Genomic DNA, 25,411 nt, shown 5'->3' with positions numbered 1-25,411 from the left:
GTTAATATTTCACTTTGCCTCTAGACTCACCTTCCCTTTTCTTAAAAGGTTTTACTAGCTCTCATTATCTATAGAATAAACCCCTAAGCCCTTTGTCTCAACTTCCAAGCCATCAATTGGTTAGCTACAGCCTATCTCTTCCCATCCTCATCTTTTTTTTAACATGTGCCTTATTATGTATAGTTCCTGCACTCCTTCACCTTGCTCATCATGGTCCCTGTTCCTAGAATGCCAATACTACTCTTCAAAATCTGACTCACTCTGCAAATGCTCACCTCTTTCATGAAGTTTTTCTTTGTTGTTTTGTCTCCCATAACTTTCCTCCAAGTCAGGATTATTCTGTCTTCTATACCCCAGTATTGGTTGATTTTTGTTTTTGTTTTTGTTTTTTGTTTTTGCATTCCAGTTAGAGTTTCTTCCTACTTTGAAATATAACCAGTTGTTTTCATGCCTCTTTCAGCCAATAGATTGATTATAAGCGCTTAATAATTTTGGATTCCCTCACAGCACCAAGCACAGTGTTCGTTTGTAGTATGACTCTTTGCTTAATTGAACTAAGTCATTGGTACACAAGATTCTTTTTGCCACTGTGGAGCAACAAAATTTTATCATCCACTGTTGGAAGTGTATTTATGGCTGAAAGAGCTTAGAGATCATCTGATCTATCTTTCTATTAAAATGTAGGAGATCTCAAGGCTGAGAAACATTAAGGTCCCATAGATAGTTCATGGCCAAGCCAATCTTAAAATCTGGGTTTTCTGACTACTAGACCAGTGCGTTTTCTATTGTATTATTTCATAAAGAAACAAAATCATAAGGAATTAGTAAAAATCTACACTGTCTTGAGTAGTATTACTTCTTGCACATATTCATGGGTAGATGTGTGGATTCTAAGTCATAGACATCCAACTTAAAAAAATTTTAGAACACAACCAGTTTTGGGGGAGCAGAGTGAATGCATGCCTCCTTCCTTCCCTTTTTCCTTTCCTTTCTTTTGTCCTTTCTGTTCATATTCATTCATTTATTTATTCCACAAGTATTTATTGAATATTTGTTATATACTTGTAATTATTCTAAACATTTGGAATAAAGAAGTGAGCAGATCAGAGCAGATCTCTGCCCTCATGATATTTTTGGCTAGGAGAACATTGTAAATAATCTTATTGTTGACAAACCTCAGTTTTTCTGGGTTGTTAGATTTGATTTATAAATTGTTTCTTTTAGTGATTATGTAAGCTTTTGTAATTATCATCTTTTACAAACTTCTGTGGAAGCCAAAATAAATTTTAGGGATATATGTGTTTAAGGAAATGCCAATGAGCTTCTGGGGTGGTCATGTAAGGAAAACGGCAGAAGTCATTTAAATACTTGAATTTAGAATCAGTAATAAGCATTTATTAAACACATCCTATGTCATGAGGGCCTAACAGATTGATAATTTAGCTTAGAGACTTGAGAAATGTCAACTTTTAACATTTTCAGCTAACAATTTAATTCCATTAACTTATTTTTATCCACTATATACCACACATTGCTCAGGGACTGAAGATATAGAAATGAGCAAGACTTGGTCCCTCTTGTCAAGAAGATTCCAAGTCTAATAAGGGAAAGTTAACAAGTAAGCCAGTGTAGTATAAAGTGATGATAATGGTAACGCTACACTTGCATAGTGCTTACTGTGTTCCAAGCATTTTTCTAAGTGCTATCTTTATATCAATTCATTTTTCCCTCAGAACTTGTGAGGAAAGTATTATATTTATCCCCATTTTATAGATGAGGAAACTAAGAGAAGTTAAGTAACGTAACACGTGTCACGCAATTAGTGATAGTGTGTTAAAAGTTTATGGAGTGATGTAAATGGTGGGATGGGAGCTAAAAGGAGGGGCACCTAATTCAGTGCAGGAGGTTGAAGAAAAGTATGCCAGAAGAATTAAATTGAATTAAATTGCTTGCACTTGAATTAAATCGCTGTTCTAGTAAATAAAATGATGAAATAATCCTGGTTTTCTGGAGTAGCCACAAAATTTGTCTAAAACTGTTTATGTCTTCTTTTCAGATATTGTGTTCCTTCTAAAAATAAAACTCACATTGATTTTGATTTGTGTAGATGATAGGGTAGTTATACTTTCTGTGAGGAAGAAATGTGATTTTTGGGTCTGCTGACTTAAAGCATAATTTGAATTAGAATTTAAGTTGGTTCTATTTTTATTTAAGTTAATAATACTTCACCACGAAGGATGTGATGTATCTTTAAAATGATTTGATTTAGATAAGCCCATCACAGATGCCAACAGGCTGCTATAGGTGATTTTGTTAAGTATTTGTTGGCTCTACTGACTGGAGACAACCGTGTGCTGTATTGCCTAGTTAATTCCCTCAGCATGGCAGTCTAACAATTTTAAGTGACCAAATGTTCATCTCGTGTCTAGCAGTTGTGATTCTTTCACTTGTGTGATTTTCAGGATTGAAGACAACGACTCCAGGGTCAAGCTTTTTTCAAGGCTTGTCAGTCAATGAAAAACTGATGCCAAGCGCCCCAGTGAATACTACAACATATGTAGCTGACACAGAATCAGAACAAGCAGATACATGGTACAACTTCATTGTTAATGAACTATTGTTATTTTTCTATCAATAAATTAATAGTGTATTCAAGAAATAAAGTCAGTGCCTTATCAGGTCATCTCTTAGGAGATAAGCATGGGAGAGTGGGATGCCAGGGAAAATAATATTTTAGGACAGGGATCAGCAAACTTTCTATAAAGGACCAGAGAGTAAATATTTTTGGCTTTGTGGGCCGTCGATTTCTGTCACAGCTCCTCATCTCTGCCATTGTAGCATGAAAGCAGCCCTAGACAACATGTAAGTGAATGAGTATGGCTGTGTTCCAATAAAACTTAATTTACAAAAGCAAGTGGCAGGCCAGATATGGTCTGCAGTCCATAGTTTACCAACCTTTGTCTTATGATAATTTTTTTTTGTTCCTTGCAAATGTACAGGGAAGACTATAAAGAATTATACTACTTTATTTGTGACTGGTAAAATAAGTTTTAAATAAATTTGTTTGCATTATATGATGTTGCCTGTATTTGAACATTACTTACAGGGTCGGCCCAGTGGTGCAGTGGCTGAGTTCACATGTTCCACTTCTTGGCGGCCCTGGGTTCACTGGTTTGGATCCCAGGTGTGGACATGGCAACGCTTGGCACGCCATGCTGTGGTAGGCATCCCACATAGAAAGTAGAGGAAGATGGGCATGGATGTTAGCTCAGGGCCAGTCTTCCTCGGCAAAAAGAGGAGGATTGGCAGCAGTTAGCTCAGGGCTAATCTTCCTCAAAAAAAAGAGAAAAAGAACATTACTTACAATTTTGGAGATACTTTATATGTGTCTGTCTGGCTATCTAAATAATTCGTATTTGTTCATAAAGATAGTTTTTTAGTGGTTCTCTATTTGAAAAGGTTTTTTTTTGGTTTTTGGAGTTTTTTTGAAGAGCAAAGCTAGTTCATTTATATTCTATGATATTTTTCATTTAAGACAGTATATTTTATTTTAAATAATCCATAGTCAACTGTTCATATTGAAAGATACTTATTATATCACTGTATTAGACCATATTTAAATTTTTACTACACCATGCTTTATATTAAGACCAAGTAGAACTTTTTAAGAGAAACTCATGTTTTGAAATTGTGAAATAAGAATAACAGAGGCAGTGTATATTCAACCATACATAATAGAACTGTGTGTTTGTGTTTAAAGAATTTTTCTGGTCATCTAGAGTTCTACTCTAGAGACTGCCATCTGGCTGGAATATAACCATATCAGTTCATCTAAAGTGATCTAAATACCCCATTATATATGATGCTGGAATGATAGGTTATTCTTTTTCTGACTTTCCATCTTTTAATAATTTTTATGCCTGGCAATAATTTAAACTTTTTTTTTCTGCTTTCTCTCCCCTAATCCCCTTGGTACATAGTTGTATATCCTAGTTGCAGGTCCTTATAGTTGTGGCATATGGGACGCCGCCTCAACGTGGCCTAATGAGCAGTGCCATGTCCGCACCCAAGATCCGAACCCTGGGCTGCCACAGCAGAGCATGCGAACTTAACCACTCGGCCCCGGGGCCGGCCCCTAAACTTTTTTTTTTTTAAGATTTTATTTTTCCTTTTTCTCTCCAAAGCCCCCCAGTACATAGTTGTATATATTTTTAGTTGTGGATCCTTCTAGTTGCAGCATGTGGGATGCCGCCTCAGCATGGCTTGATGAGCGGTGCCATGTCCACACCCAGGATCCAAACTGGTGAAACCCTGGGCCGCCGAAGCGGAGCAGGCGAACTTAACCACTCGGCCACAGGACCGGCCCCTAAAGCAAAAATTACCTAGGATTATCACCTAGTTTAATTTATCATAAGATACTAGGTTGGTATTCCATGTGTATTTGGCAGGGTTTTTTTGTTTTTGTTATTTTTGCTTAGGAAGATTCACCCTGAGCTAACGTCTGTTGCCGGTCTTCCTCTATTTTGTATGTGAGCTGCTGCTACAGCATGGCCACTGATAGATGAGTACTGTAGGCCGGCACCCAGGAACCGAACTTAAACCACTAGGCCACTAGGGCTGGCCCTGGCAGTTTTTTATAGCAGACCATGCCTGACAATATGTGCTGTAGAGGATGAAGAAGAGAAAAGGTATCATCTGTCTTCAGGGAGCTTTGATGACAAAGGAGCTACTTTCTTGGGTTAGTAAAATATACTCGCAGAAATATTGTCTGAAGATAATTATGTTCTAAAGCTGTATTACATTAGTACTACTTAAAGGACTTTGTTTCTAGATAAAAATTGCTGTAAATGTGACTGTTTACCTTCTGTTCTTTTGCTCCAGTATGGATTTGAGTGAAAGGCCAAAAGAAATCAAAATCTCCAGAATGAAACAAAAATTCAGAGGGCCTTCACAAGAAACATTCACTGTGAAGGAACCCCCCAAGATAAGCTCTAATAATAATAATACAGTATCAAATACTCTGGTTAGGATGAAAATCCCTAACTATCAGCTTTCACCAACGAAATTCCCGAGTGTAAATAAAAGTAGAGATCGGGCTTCTCAGCAGCAGCAGACTAACTCCATCAAAAACTACTTTCAGCCATCTACCAGGAAAAGGTATATTTTTACTAATACTTCCCTGTGTCTCTGAAAAATATTAGTATTTGTTATATGATTGTAGAATGGTAGTCTTATTCTGCTTAAGTATGCCCTTTGACCTATTCCCTCTTAGAAAGCACATAAGTTAGATTCTCCCTGATCTTTTTTCTTCTGTTGTTTCATTTGCTGCATTTCTCTTGAAGGAGTGCTTTCGCACACCTTAGTTCTTTTGACCTACCTTTTTCCCTTGGTCACCTCTCACTTCTTTTAAGACCATGCTCCATTAATTATTCTCTCAATTTCTAGCACCTTTAATATCATCTAGGTCCTTTTTTTCTGTATTCAAAAGCTCTATCTGACTTTTGTTTTTTAAAACCTTTCCTTGACTTGGTTTCTTCTGTTAGCTACTGCCTTTTGTCTTTTACAATCACTGTTAAACTTCTCAAAAAAGGAGATTATTGTTATTGTTCCCATTTCTGTATGAAATAGTTCTTAACCAGCAATATTTCATCTTGACATGACATCCTTGAAAGTAACCATTGACACAGTTGCCAGCTCTAGTAGCCTTTTGGTAACATTCAACTCTTGAATCTTGAACCTTTGTCCTCTTCTAGTCTCATCTCAGTTTTTGTGTTGGTGGCCCATCCTCATTCTTTTGCCTCTCTTACTTTCCCCTTCACCCCCTTGGAAGACTCCTTTTCCTTCTCCTGCTTTTTATATACTCTGTACTATACTTTCATGGTTTCATGATTTTATTGCAGATGATCAATATATTTGGCCCTAACATCCTGTAAGTTTCACTTCTACTTTTCCACAGGAGTTTCCTGCTGTTTTCCCGAATAATAGGCCTACAGCTTTTTCTCCCCTGTCACTGAATCTGTGTTTTTGTTAGTAGTTCACTTTGTCAAGATCTTTGACTCTTTCTCCTCTGCCTCCCCAAACTAGTAGTGTTGATTCTTGTTTTCAGTGTCTTGTAAATTCCTCCCTTTTCTTCTGTTTGTGTTGCCAGCTCTCTGGTTCAAACTCTCAGCACCTAAATTATTACAGAAACCTCTTGATCAGTCTGTCCAGTACCCTGACATTAGATTAGCTTTATTAAAATATCACTTTGACTGTTCCAGTTCAACATGAATCCTGTAAAGCAGAGACCCAAGTTTTTATGTCCTCTGTGGGCCTTGTTGTTCTTAGTGCCAGTGAGTCAATTCCGACTCCTAACGGCCCTGTGTACTGTGAGAGCAGAACCCTGCCCAGTCTTTTTGTGCCATTCTCTCACTTTCCAGTGCTATATCAGTGTTCTACTGCTATTCACAGGGTTCTCATGACCAATTTTTTTGCAAGTAGATGGTGAGGTCCTTCTTCTTAGCCTTAGTTTGGAAGCTCTGCTGAAACCAGTCCGCCATGGGTGACCCTGCTGGTATTTGAAATACCGGTGGCATGGCTTTCAACATCACAGCAATGGCAGCTGCCACAATGTGACAACCAACAGACGGGTGGTGTGGTTCCCAGACTGGCAAATGAACCCCGGGCCATGACATTGAGATCGACAAATCTTAACCACTCTTATGTGAATGAATGATGTAGTGTTGAATAGAAAACTCTTAGTCAACTATTTACATATTGCTTGCAGTGTATAGTGTGTACTATATTCTGGATTTAGCCACTCTGACTTACTGTCTTGAATCAAGTTCTCATTAACCTGTCAGGTTTTGTTTCCAGGGTAATTTTTCCCTGCCTACAAGTTCCCTCAATTATAGAGTAAGCTATTGTTTCCTGGCAACAAGTCCTTTGTATTTTTATGTTTTTCTACCTTTTCCTCCACATTGCTTTATCAGCTACTGCTACTTCAGCAAAGAAGATACACATCTCCAAATTGTTTTAGCCGTGGGGTTGATCAGTCGCATCAAAACAGAGTGTATGTGAATGATGTACTGTTTTCAGATGTCTATTTTTTGATTTCCAGTGATGTTGTTAATTAATAAAATCAAGAATATTATGAAATAAATGGGGGAGGGAGTGAATATTGCCAAACCAAAAAATTACTTAGCTATGTTCATTTTCTTTTTTTGTTTTCTTCTCTCTTTTTTTAAATCTAAGGGAAAGGGATGAAGAAAATCAAGAAATTTCTTCATCTAAATCAGCAAGAATAGAAATGTCTTGTTCTCTTTTAGAACAAACACAACCTGCTACACCCTCAATATGGAAAAATAGAGAGCAACATCTGTCTCAGAATGAGCCTGAAGGGGAAAAAACAGATAACTTACTTACAGATACAGATTTAAAATCCACTGTGAAAAATTCTGCCAGTAAATTTCTTTCTACAGAAAAGCTAAGATCAGAAAAAAGACAAGAAATTGATGATTTAGCCATAGAAGATGAAGTATTAGAACAGTTATTCAAGAACACAAGACCAGAGTTGGAAATCAAAGTGAAAGTTCACAAACAAGAGGAAGCCATCGATATTAGAAAAAGGCCAAGATTTGATATAGAAACAAATGGCACTTTTAATGATGAAGCAATATCAGAAAGTAACAAAATACCTGTAAGTAACATTTTTTAAATAAGTATTGCAAATAGAAACTTAGAATGTTAAAAAGTACTTTAGATATTTGTATTGACACTATGAGCATCCAAAAAATTATCTTCAACACCCAGTATTAAGTATAGGAATTTGTTGGTCAATAAGGTAAATGTTAAAAATACAGTTATTCTTTGACAGTATATAATAAATGACAACAAATAAAACTGTTATTCCTGATTGTTTTAATAGATTTCCAGGCTGTACTATTATATCAGACATTTGGCCATGCCGGTAAGTGTAGGAGATGCCTTAGTAAACAGGCACAGAAAGATAAAGTTAGTAAAACAAAATATCTACTAAGTAATTTTTTAGGATAAAACATGTATAATATCACTAGAAATTTTTATTTTCCTTTTGATCTTTAATGTCCTATCCTATTTTCGTAGAATGTTGATAATTTGTCTTACCCACTTTGGTCTAAGAAAATTCTTCAGAGTATTTCCTATTTTTTAGATCAGTAAGTTGGATATTGTTTGTAGACTAGTTAGCTTTTTAGGTGAGAACACTGACCTCATGAAATCAAAATTTAATATTCTAATCTCCCACATAGGTCCGTTAGCTCCACTCTCAGTCATGTCTATGGTTGTCCCCTCCTGTAAACAGCTACTGGATAAAGATAGGACTGAGTAAGAGGATAAGAATTAAGTGATTGGAAGGTACAGCAATTAAGCATTTGATGAAAACTTAGTGTGTGTCAGGCACTATGTAAATTTATAGCTACTACTGAAAAAACAAAGTGTGTGTCCTATTTAGCCTATATATTGGCATTTTCATATAAAAGGAGAGAATCATTTCTTATTTCTTATAAGTGAATCCTAAATGCCCTCTGTGGACCAGCTGCATCAGAATTACTTGGCGAGCTTTTTAAAAATATGGATTCCCAGACCAAAGCCCCAGAGATCCCGATTCAGTACATCCAGTTTACTTCCCAGAAAAAGTTCTCTCCCTTTATTGATTAAGAATACCTTTTGCTGTCTTTAAAAAGTCTAAAGTCAGTAGCTTAAAGATGATAGAGTTAATTTTTTCTTATGAAAGAAACCCAGAAGCAGGTAACCAAAGCTGCTTGGCAGTTCCATAATATTAATTTCCTGGGTGTCTGTCTTTCTAATCTATGAGATGGCACCTCTAGCCATCATGTCCACTTTCCAGGGAGGAAGAAGAAGGTGGAGAGAGAACAGGGTAAAGGTCTTTCCACGTGAGTTCCTCCCTACTTTCTAAGGAGCTTTTTCAGAAACCCCACCTGATAACTTTTGTTATTGGCTGGAATTTAGTCATGGTTGTGCCACTTCCCATCCCTCCCCCTCAACTTACAACAGGGTTCTGGGAAATGTTTTCAGTTTGGTACATTGCTATCCTTAATGAACTTAAGAGGAAGAAGGGGAATGGATACTGAGGTATCCTCTAGCCAGATTGAGAACTTTAGAGACAGAGGGGTCTTTATTACCAAAGATTTAATATTAGCTGACACTTTACAGAAGACATTAATTGGACCAAGTGGTTTATATATCCTAGAAGTCACTTCTGCATCAATTTCCACTATAGTGAAGAGTTAGGTAAGTTAGTTTAATATGGCATTTGGTGAAATCCAAGGGATGATTTCCTAAGTTTAATAACTTTACATCTCTTTATAAAGATAGGTTTATTCTACTTGCATTATGAATTTACATTGTCACTTTAGCTCCAGACTCTTTCAGAATCTGTATTCAGGTTACATAATATTATAAGCATTTAGTCTTTAGAAAGTTAGGCTCTGTTATTTTGGCCACACCTTTGGATATGCATTTCCCTTGTGGTACCCTTTCCTCCTGTATTTATTTTTAATTTTTTCTGATATGTTCTTAATTCTTTCCCTAGTCTTCTTGTCCTATTAAGTACTTTAATCTTTTTTTATAGCCCTTTTTTTTCTTTTCCTTAAATTCTATCCCATATTGGCCCATTGCTCACAGTCTGGAAATTGTTATGGTTTAAGTCACAGAATTCTTTGGTCCGTCCTCTATGGCTGCTAATTAATCTTCTTAAATACCTACTTTGACCGCACATTCTCCCAGGGCTCGTGTCACCCAAGCTATATTTCATTAGATCCCAGACTGGGAGAGATGAGAAGTGAGCATCATACACCAGTGATACGGGAAACATTAAACAGTCTTTGTGAACCTGAAAACACTTGTCATTTAATAGCCAAGGTATACTTGCTATATAATGATCTCAGGGAATATAATTATTTTATTTTACTCTTGATTCTGTAGCATAGTTTTCTTTGTCCTTATTTTACTGTTTCAGAATTCATGACATTCTAAATAAAAATACAGTACAAAATAAATGTCATATTAGACTTTGGCACAGTGAATAGCAATTTGAAACACAGGTCTACCCTGCTTTTTTCTGTTAGCTTTCTCAGAATCTAATTCATTTATTCATTTAGTTATTCTAGGCACTGGGCATGCTAACATGAAATGCAGTCAGAGAGGAAACGTTTGATAGGCCTTTAGGTGGTAGAATCTCCAGGCCTTGGTGATTGACTCAGTATGAGAAATGAGGAGAGGGGAAAGAATATAGGATATTTCCCAAGCTTGTAGTCCGAGTGTCTGGGTAGGTTCTGTGAGATAGGAAATAAAAACTTGCTCAAGAGGATGAGCAAGTTTGAGGTAGTAGAGCAGGATGTGGAAAAGGTGTGGGGAGTAAAATGTTCTGATTGCGCCTTCCACTTGGTGATGTCTACGAAAGTACTCAGTAAAAGGGCACATGGTAGGCTTGGAATATAAATTTTTAATCTTAATACTGGTAAATGAAAACATTAATTCTCTTTAGTCTCTAAGCAAGCACAGAGTACGTTTCTTTTTCTGCCCTTTCCAACTTTCCTATTAAAATTTTTCTGAATTTTTATTACTGAATCACTGCAGATTTGATGTAAAATGATATGCCCCCCCCCGTTCTATCCAAAGGGATTGTAATTTTTACTTAAGCCATCTTCGTAATAGGATTTTGTCTAGAACATGGTCTACATATATGAATGTGAAGGATAGTATGATTGTATACAAGGCTGTCTTCAGTTTATTACAGATGAATGTCTTGGACAATTAGAGTAACTTTCTTGTTGAATTAAGGGGGATTTAAAATTCAATTCTAAATATAGATTTAGATAGAATCTTTTAAAAGTGATTCTTTTTATTTTTGACTGTGAAAATAATACATACTCCTGTAGAAATACAGAAAATAAAAACATAGTGACAGTTGATACTCCTACCAGCTAGAGATAGCTATAGTTAATATTTTGGTATTTTCTTTTTTAAATCTTATCTTGCAAACTTGGAATCAAGTGTTAATGCAATTTTTTAGCCATTTTTTATTCACTTATGATCCTATCTCAAATAATTAAATATTCTTTACGTATATAACCTATATGAACTTAGATTGCTTCCAGTTGTTTGCTCTTGTAACTCATACTACAGTGTCTTTTCCTACATATATTTCTATTCTTATCTCATAGTTTCTCTGGGAAAGATGACTTGAAAGTCAACTACCTGGGTCAAGAGCATGAATTTCAGAAACCATGAATTTCATGGTTTTCAGAAAGATACCATTTTAAACTCCTGTGAACTCTATTTTTTATTTCTTTAGCAAGAAAGTGAAACTGGGAAGAAATGTGAACTCAAGAAAGAATCACTCTGGTCAACTAAAGAAGAACTATTTGTGAGGAAATTTTTATTTATTTTATTTAACTATTATAAAGATTTGACTTATGGACCATCACTTCATCAATTTCTGTCAGTTTACATTCTTAGGATTAATTCCCTTTCTATAATTTTGGTCTATTTCATAATAATGCGTCCTCTGGAAATGGATAGCATATTACAACCGTGGTATGGCAAAAAGAGTATGGAGAAAAGCCTGAGTGTATTTCCTTGCTCTCTACTTCATAGATATGTGACCTTGAACAAGGCATTTCCACATTTATGAACCTCAAGTCTTTTGTTAAAGATTTTATTTTTCCTTTTTCTCCCCAAACCCCCCAGCACATGGTTATGTATTTGTAGTTGTGGGTCCTTCTAGTTTGTGTCATGTGGCACGCTGCCTCAGCATGGCTTCATGAGTGGTGCCATGTCCACGCCCAGGATTTGAACTGGCGAAACCCTGGGCCGCTGAAGCAGAGAGTGCGAACTTAACCACTCGGCCACAGGGCCGGCCCCCTCAAGTCTTTTGTTTATAAAATCAGATTGATAGTTTTTCAACAGAGTTGTTGTTTATGTCAAATAGAGTAATGAATGTGAAATATTGTATACTCTAAAACACAATGCAAAAGTATTAGGCTATTGTTATTAGAGTTCCTGATTACATTTTGTTAATAAACCTTTTCTTTTGACTTTTCCCTTTTTTCTTCTCTCCTTGACTGTCATCTTAGTCCTATTAGCATCTTTTATATGAATATATAGTAAAGCAGTTTAAAAAACTAAGATGGTCAGCCTTGAGCAGCTGTAACAATGTTGATATCTAACTAACTAGTTGGTTAATAATAAATGACTTGAATCTTATCCAGCAACAGGAAGGAATCTTCAGGCTGATTTAATAGCTGTTCATCTGGAATTAAAAAGTGGCTTTCAGTTAATGAGCTAGTGTGTCCAGAAGTGTCAAAAATAATAAAAAATATAAATTATTGAAAATCCAAGAAATCCTAAATATAGTAGATGAAAACTTGTAGAAAGGATTGTATAATAATCTTGTATGGTTTTAATGAAAAGCAGATAACACTGAGATTTTATATGCAAGAAGATAAATTGTTTATTGAGATGGTATTTGTTAGAATAGGATACCAAATTAAAAATACTATGTGGTTATTAGCCTTCTGTCATAGGTAAATATATTGTAAACGTTTCTAAAATTATAGAGTACTTGAGTAAGTAATTTTCTAGTTTTGAAGTAGATATGATTTAATTCCAGATGAAAAGTTCAGGTGCCAGAAATAAACCTTTTCTGCTGTTTTTTCAAGTATTTGAGCTTCTTTCTATAGACCCCTAAATGACAAGTAATTTTCCTTTTCCTTCTTATTTCTTCTTACCTATCCATCTTAACCTGGTTTAAGAACAATGACGAGCTTCAGGATCATGGTGAGATGCTTCCAAGGAAGGTGTTACTGATTGAATTTAGATCACTGGTGGTTAGTAACTCTACCTCCAGAGATGCATCCAGAGTAAATGATGATTATGGTCAACTAAAGAATTTCAAGAAATTCAAAAAGGTATGTATTCCTTTAAAGTATCACAAGAGAGCAGCTTTTGAAATGTTTTTAGAAATACTGTTAATGCATAATAGTAATAAAAGCAGTTCATGTTGAAAACTGATGCTATTTCTTGTGCTTAAAACAATTTAAAAAATGACTCTAGGAAGGACGTGAACTAGCAGTTAATATATGGAACACCTAGAATGAAGAAAACTTCAGTAAGACTGAATTCTTTAAAGGGTGCTGTTTGGAGCCAGCCCCGTGGCTGAGTGGTTGTTTGTGCGCTCTGCTTCGGTGCCCCAGGGTTTCGCCCGTTTGGATCCTGGGCGTGGACATGGCACTGCTCATCAGGCCACGGTGAGGCAGCGTCCCACATGCCACAACTAGAAGGACCCACAACTGAAGAAGAATATACAACTATATACTGGGGGGATTTGGGGAGAAAAAAGCAGGAAAAAAAAAAAAAAGATTGGCAACAGTTGTTAGCTCAGGTGCCAATCTTTAAGGGAAAAAAACAAAAGGGTGCTGTTTACCTGGTTCTCCTCACCTTAAGCAGCAGGCTTTTGGCTATATTGTTAGGGTTCTCCCAGTTCTAGTATTGATCTGTGACTATGAGAAAGGGGTTCTTTTATTTCGGTTTTTTTTTTTTGAGGAAGATTAGCCCTGATCTAACATCTCCTGCCAATCCTCCTCTTTTTGCTGAGGAAGACTGGCCCTGAGCTAATATCCATGCCCATCCTCCTCTACTTTATATGTGGGACACCTACCACAGCATGGCATGCCAAGTGGTGCTATGTCCGCACCCAGGATCCGAACCAGCAAACCCCAGGCCACCGAAGCGGAACATGTGCACTTAACCGCTGCGCCACCCAACCAGCCCCTGAAGGGGTTCTTTAACTCAGGACTTCATAAAAATAACAGATTTGTTGAAAATAAATGAGTACATTCAATCATGAAAGCTAGACATTTTATTATTACATGTATATATAAAACAAAATATAAACGTACACTGAGTATTACCATCAGGCCTGAGTTCCTCTTCCTTTAGGAACTAATAAGATATTTATTTTATCAGTATGGTTAAAAGAATATTTTTGATCCAGTCTGTATTCTTTTGTTGTCTGTTCTGGGATATTTGCTTCTTGCCCCATACCTACTACTGACTGCTAGCTCTTGCTTATTCATTTGATCAGAATTCAGTAATTTTTTCAAAAGTAATTTCTGTGGAAGACTGCTTTCCTCTAGAACATGATCTCTGTGATTCTGCTGTCACTGTCAGGTGTTCCAGTTTTTTCTCTCTAATGTGAACGACTGTTAAACATTTCTCAGTTAAATTAGTTTTCTGCCTACTATGACAATGTCTAAAGGGTTCTAAACTCTGTTTAACAGTAAGAATCTCCTGTACTCAGAGGGAAAGATGGAAATATCTCCCACTTACATAGCACCCACTTACTCTTTCCCACCCCACAGCTGTGGCTCATGAATAGCACAGGGGCACGCTTACTGCCTGGGTTCTTCATGTTCATTGTTGTGTTACAAAATCTCATTGTTAAGTCAAAATTCAAAAAACATACTTTTTTTGGTTAAAAAAATCATTTAATTTAAAAAAGATCATTGAATTAAAAAAAAAAGCTTTTTTTTTAATTAATGAAGTCACCAAAGACAAAGGCAGTAATATTCACTATAGGGCCAGGAATGGTGAAGAGGTATAAAGTAGTACAAACTTCTGGAGAGTAGATTGGGAAAATTTAAAACCCTTAAAAATATTAGTATCCTTACCTCAGGAATTTTTTTTTGAGACTTTAAAAGAAATTCAAGCCAAAATTTGTGTGGAAAGATGTTTAACTGGATTGCCTCTAATGAAAGAATTTATCTTGAGTTTTTTCTTTATATACCCAAGTCAATGACATGACTCTATTTGTACTTTTAAAATACTACTTGATGATGAAAACTAATTTAAAATTCCCTTCCCACTTCATATATTGAAATTTTAAAGATATGTCACATAAATATTAAGGATTTATTACTCTGTAAATACAATATTAGCAATGTGATTAATATGCATTTTCACATATTTTCTTTTTATTAGCACCCCTTTATTTGTAAACAATTAAAATTTCAATTAAAAGTATAAACTGTTAACATCTCTTGCTAGGGATCTATAAATTGTAAAGTTTTTAAGACTTAAATTTTCATGGGTACTAGAAAGGGCTTAAACTTTGAAATCTTTAGAACAAAGTATAATACTTTAAATTGTAGTGTGTGCGTGTTCACCTTGCGTTGCTTTAATTGGTAGATGATGAGCTAAGGCCGTTTTTGAATTAAAACTCCAAATTAAAAATCCTAAAATCTTCTTAATAGATAAATCCCAGAGACGTATCTAAATCTGGGTGTAGTAAAAGGCAAAAATATATGCGTCTAGCACAATTACCTGTCTCTCATTTTCATTTATAGAATATAAACATCATTGGCACTTAGGTTATACGTGATTTACAATCTTTGCTTTTTTTATGAGCTTTTAAAAAAATGATTGTCTTAATTTGTTAGTGCGTTTAACCTTAATGCTTTTACTATTTAACAGGTCACATTTCCTGGAGCAGGAAAACTTCCACACATCATTGGAGGATCAGATCTAATAGCTCATCATGCTCGAACGAGTACAGAATTAGAAGAATGGTTAAGGCAGGAAATGGAGGTTAGTAGGAAGTGAGGCCTGGTAACTTCTTTGGTTTGCATTTTGGTCCCTGTGGTTTCCTTAGAGCACATTCTTCTTAAAACTAAACTTAAGGTCATTCATTCAGGAAAATTGTTGAGTTACAGAGCATTAAGATTAGTTTATATCTTTCCGTAACACTTCTTTAAGGGACTTCTAAATTTATTTTGTTAGTTAAGAAAAAAGAGACCTAAACAAATTAATTAAGTTTACATCCTGATGTAAAGGGGAAAAAAGAGACTTAATCCACAGAAATTTAAAAGAAAACTGAAGGAAGGGCCAGCCCAGTGGCATAGTGATTATGCCACTATGTGTGAAGTGCCACTTCACACACTCCACTTTGGCAGCTTGGGATTCATGGCTTCATATCCCAGGCATGGACCTACACACCACTCATCAAGCCATGCTGTGGCAGCATCCCACATAGAAAATAGAGAAAGACTGGCACTGAAGTTAGCTCAGGGCCAATCTTCCTCACCAAAAAAACAAAACAAAACAAAACTGGGGCCGGCCCTGTGCCTGAGTGCTTAAGTTCACACACACTGCTTCGGCAGCCCAGGGTTTCACGGTTTGGATCCTGGGTGCAGACATAGTACTCGGGCCATGCTGAGGTGGCATCCCACATAGAACAACCAGAAGGACCTACAACTAGAATATACAACTATGTACTATGGGGCTTTGGGGAAAAGAAGAAAAAAAAAAAAAGACTGACAACAGATGTTAGCTCAGGTGCCAATCTTTTAAAAAAACAAAACTAAAGGATAACAAAAGGATGGTCATACAGTCATATGGAGGATATTACAAATATATCAGTTATATATTATGTGAATGGACTGGGCTTTCTAAATCTGAAAATTGTGTTTCAGCCGTTCTCATTCATTTCAGAGTTTCTCGTTCATTATTTTCGTGAATATTTTTCCCCGTTTTCTCTAGTATCTCTTTTTTTCTTTCTTTTTTTTTTAAGATTTTATTTGTTTTATTTTTTCTTCCCAAACCCCCTGGTACTTAGTTGTATATTTAGTTGTGGGTCCTTCTAGTTGTGGCATGTGGGACGCTGCCTCAGCGTGACCTTACGAGTGTGCCCTGTCCGCACCCAGGATCTGAACCAGGGAAAACCTGGGCCACCAAAGCAAAGCATGTGAACTTAACCACTCAGCCACGGGGCCAGCCCCTCTGGTATCTCTTTTTTTCTTTCTTTATATATTCTGGATATTGACTCCTTATCAGATATATGATTTGCAGATATTTTCTCCCATTCTCTGGGTTGCCTTTTCACTCTATTGATCATGTACTTTGATACACAGAAGTTTTAAATTTTGATGTAGTCCAATTATTTTTTCTGTTGCCTGTGCTTTTGATGTCATATCCAAGAAATCATTGCCAAATCTAATGTCAGGAAGCTTTTCTCCTATGTTTTCTTGTAAGGATTTCATAATTTTACCTCTTACATTTAGATCTTTGATCTCTTTTGAGTTAATTTTTGTATGTAGTATAAGATTAGAGTCTGACTTCATAATCGGTGGTTACATATTTACACTTTGGTTTAATGATGCATGAGCACCATCTCAAAGGTCAGGGGAAGAGCTTTAAAGTCAGTTATGCAATTGACAACAGCTTACTGTGGGAAACTTGGCTCCTTCTCTGGGCACTTGTTACTGATCTGTCTCATTTTTCCCCACAGAGACTTTTTAAGTTTTAAGAAGGGAAGAGAAATTGTTAAATAATATTAATTATTAAGTAGTAATTATTTATAATATTTAGTTTAGATTCTTAAACTTATTGTTATGAAAAGTTTTCAGACATATATAAAGAGAATAGTAAAACAAACCCCCAAGCACACACCTTCAACAAATATCAGCATTTTGCACATCTTGCTTCATCTATTCCCTTTTCCAACTTTTTCTCTTCCTGGAGTATTTTAAGGAAAATCTCAACCATTTAATCATTTCACTCATATTTATATGTTTAATGTAAACATTGGTTTCTGATCAAATATATATTATGTCAGCATGTACTAATATGTCTATGTTTTTTATAGTAGAATACTTCTATAAGCAATTCATATTGTTTTAAACCCTAGAACTAGCAGTATAATTTTGATATTTGAAATTGCTTTACAATTTTATAGTTTTCCATTTCTTTGATCATATCTACAATTAATATACTGCCTTAAGCCTCAGAAACCCAAGCCTCAGTTATAACATTGCTGTTTTGGAAAAATAGGAACTGCTTACAGCTCTCCATGTTGTTATGCGGTTTCCAAGGACTCATCATTTGCATGTGTCAGCTACATATACACTGCTATAGTGAGAACTCACAGGAAAAATTACAAGAATGTGCTTCTATTTTACTTTGTCCCTTGGTGTTTTGAGTCCTGGTGGATATTATGTAACAAGACCATACACCTGATCCATAATTCTTGCAGCCCTTTACTTTTTATTTAACTGGAGAATTTAATAAAATTCAGTAAAGTGGGAAACTTTTTGCTATAGAAGAAGTACTACATGGCGGTTAAGAATTCAGAAACACATGACCATTGAATTGAGAGAGAATCAGAGGCCTCATCCAAGGTTAGAAAGTTTTCTTCTTAGTCTTTGTATTGCCTGATTATCCAGTGCTATTGGAACTCAAAGGTGGGCTACAGACATGTCATCTCAGCAGGCTGTTTGAAGTAGGGCTGTTTGCTACTTGAGGGCAGTATCTCTTTTTTGAACTCCAGTATGACGTAAGTTAAATCTCACTTTCTTCTCTATGTATCTTACCTTTTCTTCTGTGTATTTCATCTCTTTGTTTCTCTGGATTGTGTTTTTGGTAATTTCTTCAGATTGTCTTCTAGTTTAGTACTTCTATCTTCAGCTCTGTTGGGTTGGTGTTCCATCCATCCATTGAGTTTTCATTCAGCCTATTGTATTTTTTTTTTTTTCTGGAAGTCTGATTCAATCATTTCTAAATCTTGTTCTCTGCTGATATTTTTAAGCTCCTCTTTTGTATTCTTTGCCTAATGCTACCAATACCTAAAGCGTTCGTCGATCTGTTTCTGCTGGTTCTCTTATGGTACCTTGTTTCCAAGTGTATATGTTTTGTGGTCTTCAAATGTGAACTGCTCATTTCCGTATAACTTGATCTGTAGGAATTCCTTGTGTCCTAAATTCAGGTTTATTTCCTCCAGAAAAGATAAGTCTGTGTCTGCCAGTCTTGATCTACCAATGTGAGACCACTTTACTCTGCTTGTGATTTTTTTAGATCACTCAGGTAGTTAATATATATTTGGGTGAGAAGCCTGAGTGAAGTCCAGCTTGTCATTATAAACTTAAGTGAGATTTTTTATTTCTTTCCTTCACCGTGTGCCAGGGTCAAGACAGGCATGTTTGTTTGCTATCTCCTTTTGTGTTGTAGAGTTTATTTCTTTTTCACACTTTACTGCTGGAGTCAATAGATTCCCCATCTTGCGTTTCTTTCCTATCACTCAGCCCCCATACAGACATCAAAGCAGAGCCCAGGTGTTTATGGTTTGCAGATACCAACAGGGCAGGGCCGAAGCTGGCTGTGATACTTGGTAACCTCTTATGGTTTGTATTTTGCTTTATTATGGGTTTAATGTAGTCTTCAGCAATTTGTTTAAAAAAGTTATTTATTTTATTTATTTTTTGATGAGGAAGATTGGCCCTGAGCTAACATCTCTTGCCAATCTTCCTCTTTTTTCTTGAGGAAGATTGTCCCTGAGCTATCATCCATGCTAATCTTCCTCTATTTTTTTGTATGTGGGATGCCACTACAGCATGGCTTGATGAGTGATGCATAGGTGCAGAATTCTTTGGAATGTACATTTATAAAATATTAAGAATTATGGTAGTACACACAAGAATGAATAACTTAAAATCACAAAGCCCAAAAATTGCCTATTTAAGCATTAAGTGAATAATACTCTAAACATCTCTTTATTGAGGAGGAATGAGAAGCAGGGACAGAGTGGGAAGGGAAGAAGAGAGATTGATAGAAGGAAGTAAAACTGAAGCATTGCTGACTTTGTGTAAATGTTTCCTCTCTCCAAGATACTTTATTTCCTGAGATCTTTCTAAGACTAATGAGGAAATATATGAAAAAAACTATCAGGTTAGAATCAGTATTTGTTTCAAACTGTATATTTTGATTTTAGACAATATTTGTTGGCTCCCTGCTGTGGCTAGTGAGGAAATTATTTGTATTTCCTCCACATCCCCTCCCCAACTTTATGACAGTTCTTTTTCTTCCCCTTTTTAGGTGACTTTCCATACCTGCGTTATTCCTTCTTATGCTTGAAAGTCAATAACAATTAGAATATATCTCCATGTTGATCATTCTCCCTTCGTTTTTCCTAGAATACAGTGTGCATTTTTGATTTGCAGATGCAGTTCCTTTTTATTTCAAGGAACTTTTCTATTACATCTTTCAAAACATTTTATATTTGTTTGGGTTCTCTACATTTAAGACATAACTATCCTTTTATTAGATCACCTTTGCCCTCTGCATCCATTTCTTCTGCATTCATTGTGGTTTTCTTAAGCTCTTTCACTATGGCACAAATTTAAATTTCAGTTGTGTCTGTTCTATTCCTCATCAGCCATGTGACCTTGGGCAAATGACTTAACTTCTTTTTCTTTTTTTTTGAAGATTTTATTTTTTTCCTTTTTCTCCCCAAAGCCTCCCAGTACATAGCTGTATATGTATTTTAGTTGTGGGTCCTTCTAGTTGTGGTACGCGGGACGCTGCCTCAGCATGGCCCATGAGCGGTGCCATTTCCGCGCCCAGGATTCAAACGGGTGAAATACTGGGTTGCCGAAGCAGAGCGTGCAAACCCAACCACACGGCCACAGGGCCATCCCCGACTTGACTTCTTTATACCTCTCTTGCCTTCTGTGCAGAAGGGGAACAATAATAGTATCTCTATTTCACAGATTTTTTGTGAGGATTAAATAAGATACTATTTATAAAGCGTTTATAGTAGTGGAAACAGTGTTAGCTATTTCTAATTTATTTAATTCTGAATGGTGTTATAGGTCTCAGTTTGTTTACTTAGCATTCATTCCCCTTTTTATTTCATTGTGGTTTTTCTATCATCTGACTTTTTTTCTTATTTTATTGCTTTCATGTTCTTATTAATTTTATTTATTTTTTATTCTTGGGTTATTATTTCTTGCAGACCAAGTTCTTTGTCTTTTGCATGTTCTGTTCCAGTTTCTTTTTCCCCCTTCTGATACATAGAGTAGCTTTGCTGTTTGCTTTCATCTTGGCAGCTGTTTAAAGTAAATAATAGAGTGAACTTTCTTTGCATTGCTCAGCTTCTATATATAAATGTCCTACTGTCTTGACACCTCATTTCCCTAGGCTTGCCCCAGCTGCTTTTCTTTATTCCCAGCCCTTTGTTCTTTTTCAGCCCTTTATTGCTGCTGCAGGCCAATCTTAGTATTACAGAATCAGTTCCTGAAGTTTCCTTGAATTTAGGATGTTTTCATTCTGTACATTAAACGTAGTAATTCTCTAACTATATTCAACCTGATTTGAATTTTGAAAGACTGTGAAGTGTAGTTCTCCCAAATCCTTGAAAAATGCCAGTAATGTGAGGATTTCTATTTCTTAATACTATTTTACTTAATGTTTTCACTAAGATATATACAATAAAGCTTGTTTTTCCTCACTGGTTTTTCTTTCAAATTAGCATCCCCTGCCAGGAAGCCTTTAAGAATAATTAGATTAATGATACAGCAGCTTTTTTGACAACTGCTTTATGAAAATCATGAATCTTCCCATTTGTGTTCTTTTATACCTATTAGAAAATATGAAAAGAAAAGATTTAATTTCATTTTGACATTTCACTGTATAAGTAGAAAATTAGTCTGTAAGTTTGAATCCCTGCATGTCATTCTTCTATGCCCTTTCCAAAGACTAAGAAGCAGTGTAACAGCCTGGTTAAGAGCTAGTGCTCTTACTTAGGTAGACCTTGTCAAATTCCACTTCTTTCATATGATGACTTTTTGATCTTCTGCAAGTTACTTAACCTAAGTCTCTGTTTCCTTATTGGTCCAAATTGGGATGATAGTGTAATAGTAGTAATGAAGTTAAATGAAGATTAAATGAGATTTTTTGAGAAAGAGTTTTAAGATAGTATCTGGAAATACACAAATGTAAATTATTAACAGTAAAAATAAACAGTATCTGTGTTCAAAGAACTTGTGGTCTTTTAGTGAGGATATAAATACTTATAACAGAAGGTAAAAATTGATAAGCATTTAGGAATTGTGTGGCTGAAGTTTTGTGGGAGTTCTTCATAGCAGACATTATTTTTAAATGAAGAGGATCAAAAAGCCATTGTTAAAGAGGTGAAAAATATGTTCTTTGATTCATAGTGGGCACTAAATAATTATTGAATGAATGCACCTTGAAAGATGGTCAGATGTGGGAAGAGGAAAAAAAGGAGGTAATCTTCTGGACAGAGGGAGAAACATGAACAAAAGCTGAGAGGGTCATTTAGTAGGACATTTATTAGGAGGCAAGTCTGGTTTTTTGTTTTGTTTTTTCTTTTTTTTGTCATTTAGTTTTAACTGCATACAGAGTTCATGAAGAGGAGGGTGAAAAGTGATTGAGAAAGTAGAGTGGAGCAAGGTTATGAAGAGCCTTTCCCATTTTAAGGGTCAAACTCAAGAGTTTGTGGGTATTTCTGGTAGATGGGAGAAGTCATTGAAAGGTTATGAATGGCACGTGATAAGATTGTAGCTCGACTTTAGGAAGACACACCCAGTACAGGGTTTTTCCGGTCCAAACTCTTGAAGGTGCTCTAGGAGTTTGGGGAGTTTGTGTTTAAAATTACTTTGTGGGTGAGGTAATTGAGCGGCTTCTGAGCCCTGACTTGGGACTCTGGGGAAGGAGAGCCACTTTACCTTATAGGGCTGCTCTGGTTGAAGGTGTAGTAAATATTGCCCTCTCAGCCCCTGCATCAGTGGTATGACCTCAAAACACTGAAATTTCATTTAGTAAAAGTGTTCTGCTGGAAAAAATATTTAAAAACTCAGTAAGCTAGCAGTATTATGTTTTGGTTGCCTTTGAGAAGAGATTGGCTGGAGAAAGTTGTTTAATTGGAAGACTTTTACAATAACCTTGGCATGAGGTAAAAATGGAGGATTTGTTAAATAGGAGAGATGTTGTAGAGGTAAGAACGCATGATTGTGACCATCCAGTATAGCAGTTCATTAACTATATATATATTCATCATTGAGCAAATATTTGAAATTATGTTAATTTTGACAGGTGCAAAATCAGCATGCAAAAGAAGAGTCTCTTGCTGATGATCTTTTCAGGTAAAGTTTAATTTCACCTTTCTCATGAATCTTTGAGATTATATAAAATTCAATTTCTAATCATTGGAAATAGAAATTAAATATTTGTTTCTTCTGTCTCTAGAAATAGACAGTCCTTCACTTAAAAAATGTTTTGTTTTGTTTTTTAATGTATGTTTTTCTTTTTACTACTTGAGCACTTCTTAATTGATTTTACTGGATATACTTCAGGCTTTGAGGTTGATTCAGTTGTACTGTATCACAGGATACTTAAAATTTGTATGGTGGCTTTCAGGCAAAAGAAGTTTCCTGTGCTGGGTGAGTTTGGTTGATAAATTTATGAGATTTTCAGCTCTGAGTAGAATTATGAATGAATGGGTTTTAAATTAAGACAAGTAAAATAGCAGACCATTTGTTTAGTTTTAATTGGCATATGCATAAAAACAAGAGGCCAGATTAAAGTTTTGAAGAAAGTTTTTGAGGGAGGTTTAGAGGAGTTAGATAGGAATGGGTGATTATATAGAATGGGTGATTTAACGTATTTTCAGCATTCCTGCAGGCCCAACAAACCTTATAATAATTAGCTTTCAAATTCTCATGAAATACTGTGTTATAGGTGGATACTGGCTAGGGGAGAATAACGTTTTCCCAAACTTAAAGGCAGAACCAAGAAGTACAATACAGTAGAGTCTGCTTTGTAGCCAATTTGATTCTTTAATTTCATTATTGACAATATGAATCATTGGTGAAAATGTTGACAAACTATGCTGCTTTTTCATAGTCAAATGAGAATATCTGGTTGCCCAGCTACATTTGTTTAACTGCTATGGAAGAAAATTTTGTAAAGGAATTCTATTTTAGGTTCATTATGTTCTGTGAAAATGGTATACTTTAATTTAGTGGGGGATGACGGGTCTGTTTGAAGCTGTACTGAATATATAAACATTTATTTCTAAACTGTTGTTTTCATGAATTATTTTAATGCTTTTACAGAATTTTCTCTGTTGGTGGTATGTTATTTTTACCAAATATTCAACCAAGCAACATCAAAAGGATAAATGAAAGTAAAAATATCAGTGCTTAATATCTGATCCTAAGGATAAAATTAGCATTCTCATTCTATTTGCCAAAGTGTGACTATGTTTTGAAAACCCTTTAGCTTTGAAACTGAAAGAAATGCCATCGTTTATCTAGATATCATCTAACCTCATTGCTTTCTTTGCAGATACAATCCTAATGTAAAAAGGAGAAGATAAGTGAGGATTGTATAAAGAAGCCATGGAGAAACATTTCCTATCAAGCATTTAATTCAGGTTTCCTCTGGGACACATGCATATATAGTGTATAGAAAAGATTTAAGTTACAAATATTTTATGGGCTAAATTTGTTAAATAAAATGCACAAAACTCCACTTCTTTTGTGTGCAACAATTAGTATTGTTTGTTCTGTTTTCAGTCTTTGTCATCTCATCCCTTATGGTAATTTTTTTCATTTTTAAATGTGGTTTTTATTTATTGAATACTTAATGTAGTCACAGTTCAAAATTCTAAAAGTACAAAAGTGTGAAAGATTAAAAAGTCTCTCTTCCACCACTGTTCTAGTTATTTGGTTCCCTTCCTCAGAAAAAATCCATGATACTCATTTCTTATGAGTCTTTCCAGAGGTTTTGAATGCCTATTCAAATTTCTGTGCTTATCATTTTTCGGTAATTTCCTACAAAAATTATAACATATACAGTCTCTACACCTTCCTCTTTTTCACTGAATAGTTTGGAAGATCATAGGCATATCAGAACACAATTTTTTTGTTTTCCATTATGCTGTAATTTTCCCTGAGCTGAAGTGACCCAAATGAAATGGATCTCAGTGGTGAAGATGTCACCCACATATTATTCTACTACCAGAAACCAATATGGAAGACTTCATCAAGCTTGCGGATAGATCTCACTAGAATGGGAAGACCTATTTGGTGGTCTTACTGAGCTGAGTATACCTCTGTTTTGAGCTTCTTACAGTCTTAGTTTTCATACCTGTGAAGTAGAAATGGTAAGATTGTCTTCTTTCTACCTTAAAGGTAAGTGGTAAGAAAAAATGAGTGTCTTTTTTCAAATCTTGTAATATAGAGAACTTTGGCTGGGTATTTTATGGTAAAGTCTTTTTATCAACTCTCAGGACTAATGCATCATGTCCTAGGAAGTGGAACAGGGTTTTTATACTGACTGAAAGATTCCTGGTCTCACATAGGTTCTGCCACCCTAATAAGCTTACCTTTCCTTTTTAGGTTGTTAGAGATAACATAGCGTGAAAAATTCTATCATAAATTAATTTGTACTATTGCTAGATCTTCACAGAAGATTTAGTGTTCCTCCGTATTCCATCAGGGGAAGTCACCACATTTAAGTATCTGGCAAAGATACTTTGCACCCTTGACCAGCCCTCAGAAGACTTTCTTTTCAG

General features: G+C 35.6%; 1 protein-coding gene across 5 annotated transcripts in view; it reads left to right on the top strand.

Moving 5' to 3' along the window:
- The window catches only part of NBN (nibrin), a 45,443-nt gene extending 21,077 nt beyond the window's left edge, over positions 1-24,366 (top strand). The window contains exons 9-17 of one of the 5 annotated variants that reach the window (XM_070222263.1): positions 2,463-2,592; positions 3,107-3,220; positions 4,882-5,157; positions 7,234-7,678; positions 11,336-11,407; positions 12,795-12,950; positions 15,514-15,627; positions 22,927-22,976; positions 24,181-24,366. In XM_070222263.1, the coding sequence (XP_070078364.1) occupies positions 2,463-2,592; positions 3,107-3,220; positions 4,882-5,157; positions 7,234-7,678; positions 11,336-11,407; positions 12,795-12,950; positions 15,514-15,627; positions 22,927-22,976; positions 24,181-24,211 (1,388 nt within the window). In that variant the 3' untranslated portion in view covers positions 24,212-24,366. The remainder of the gene's footprint in view (positions 1-2,462; positions 2,593-3,106; positions 3,221-4,881; positions 5,158-7,233; positions 7,679-11,335; positions 11,408-12,794; positions 12,951-15,513; positions 15,628-22,926; positions 22,977-24,180) is intronic. The other 4 variants (XM_014728036.3, XM_070222264.1, XM_023648665.2 and 1 more) reach the window with 4 other exon arrangements.
- Positions 24,367-25,411: the final 1,045 nt, after the last annotated feature.

Source organism: Equus caballus, chromosome 9, assembly GCF_041296265.1.
Source record: "Equus caballus isolate H_3958 breed thoroughbred chromosome 9, TB-T2T, whole genome shotgun sequence".
NCBI lineage: Eukaryota > Metazoa > Chordata > Mammalia > Perissodactyla > Equidae > Equus > Equus caballus.
Note: the sequence above shows the minus strand (reverse complement) of the source record. Positions and strands in the feature narration are given on the sequence as shown.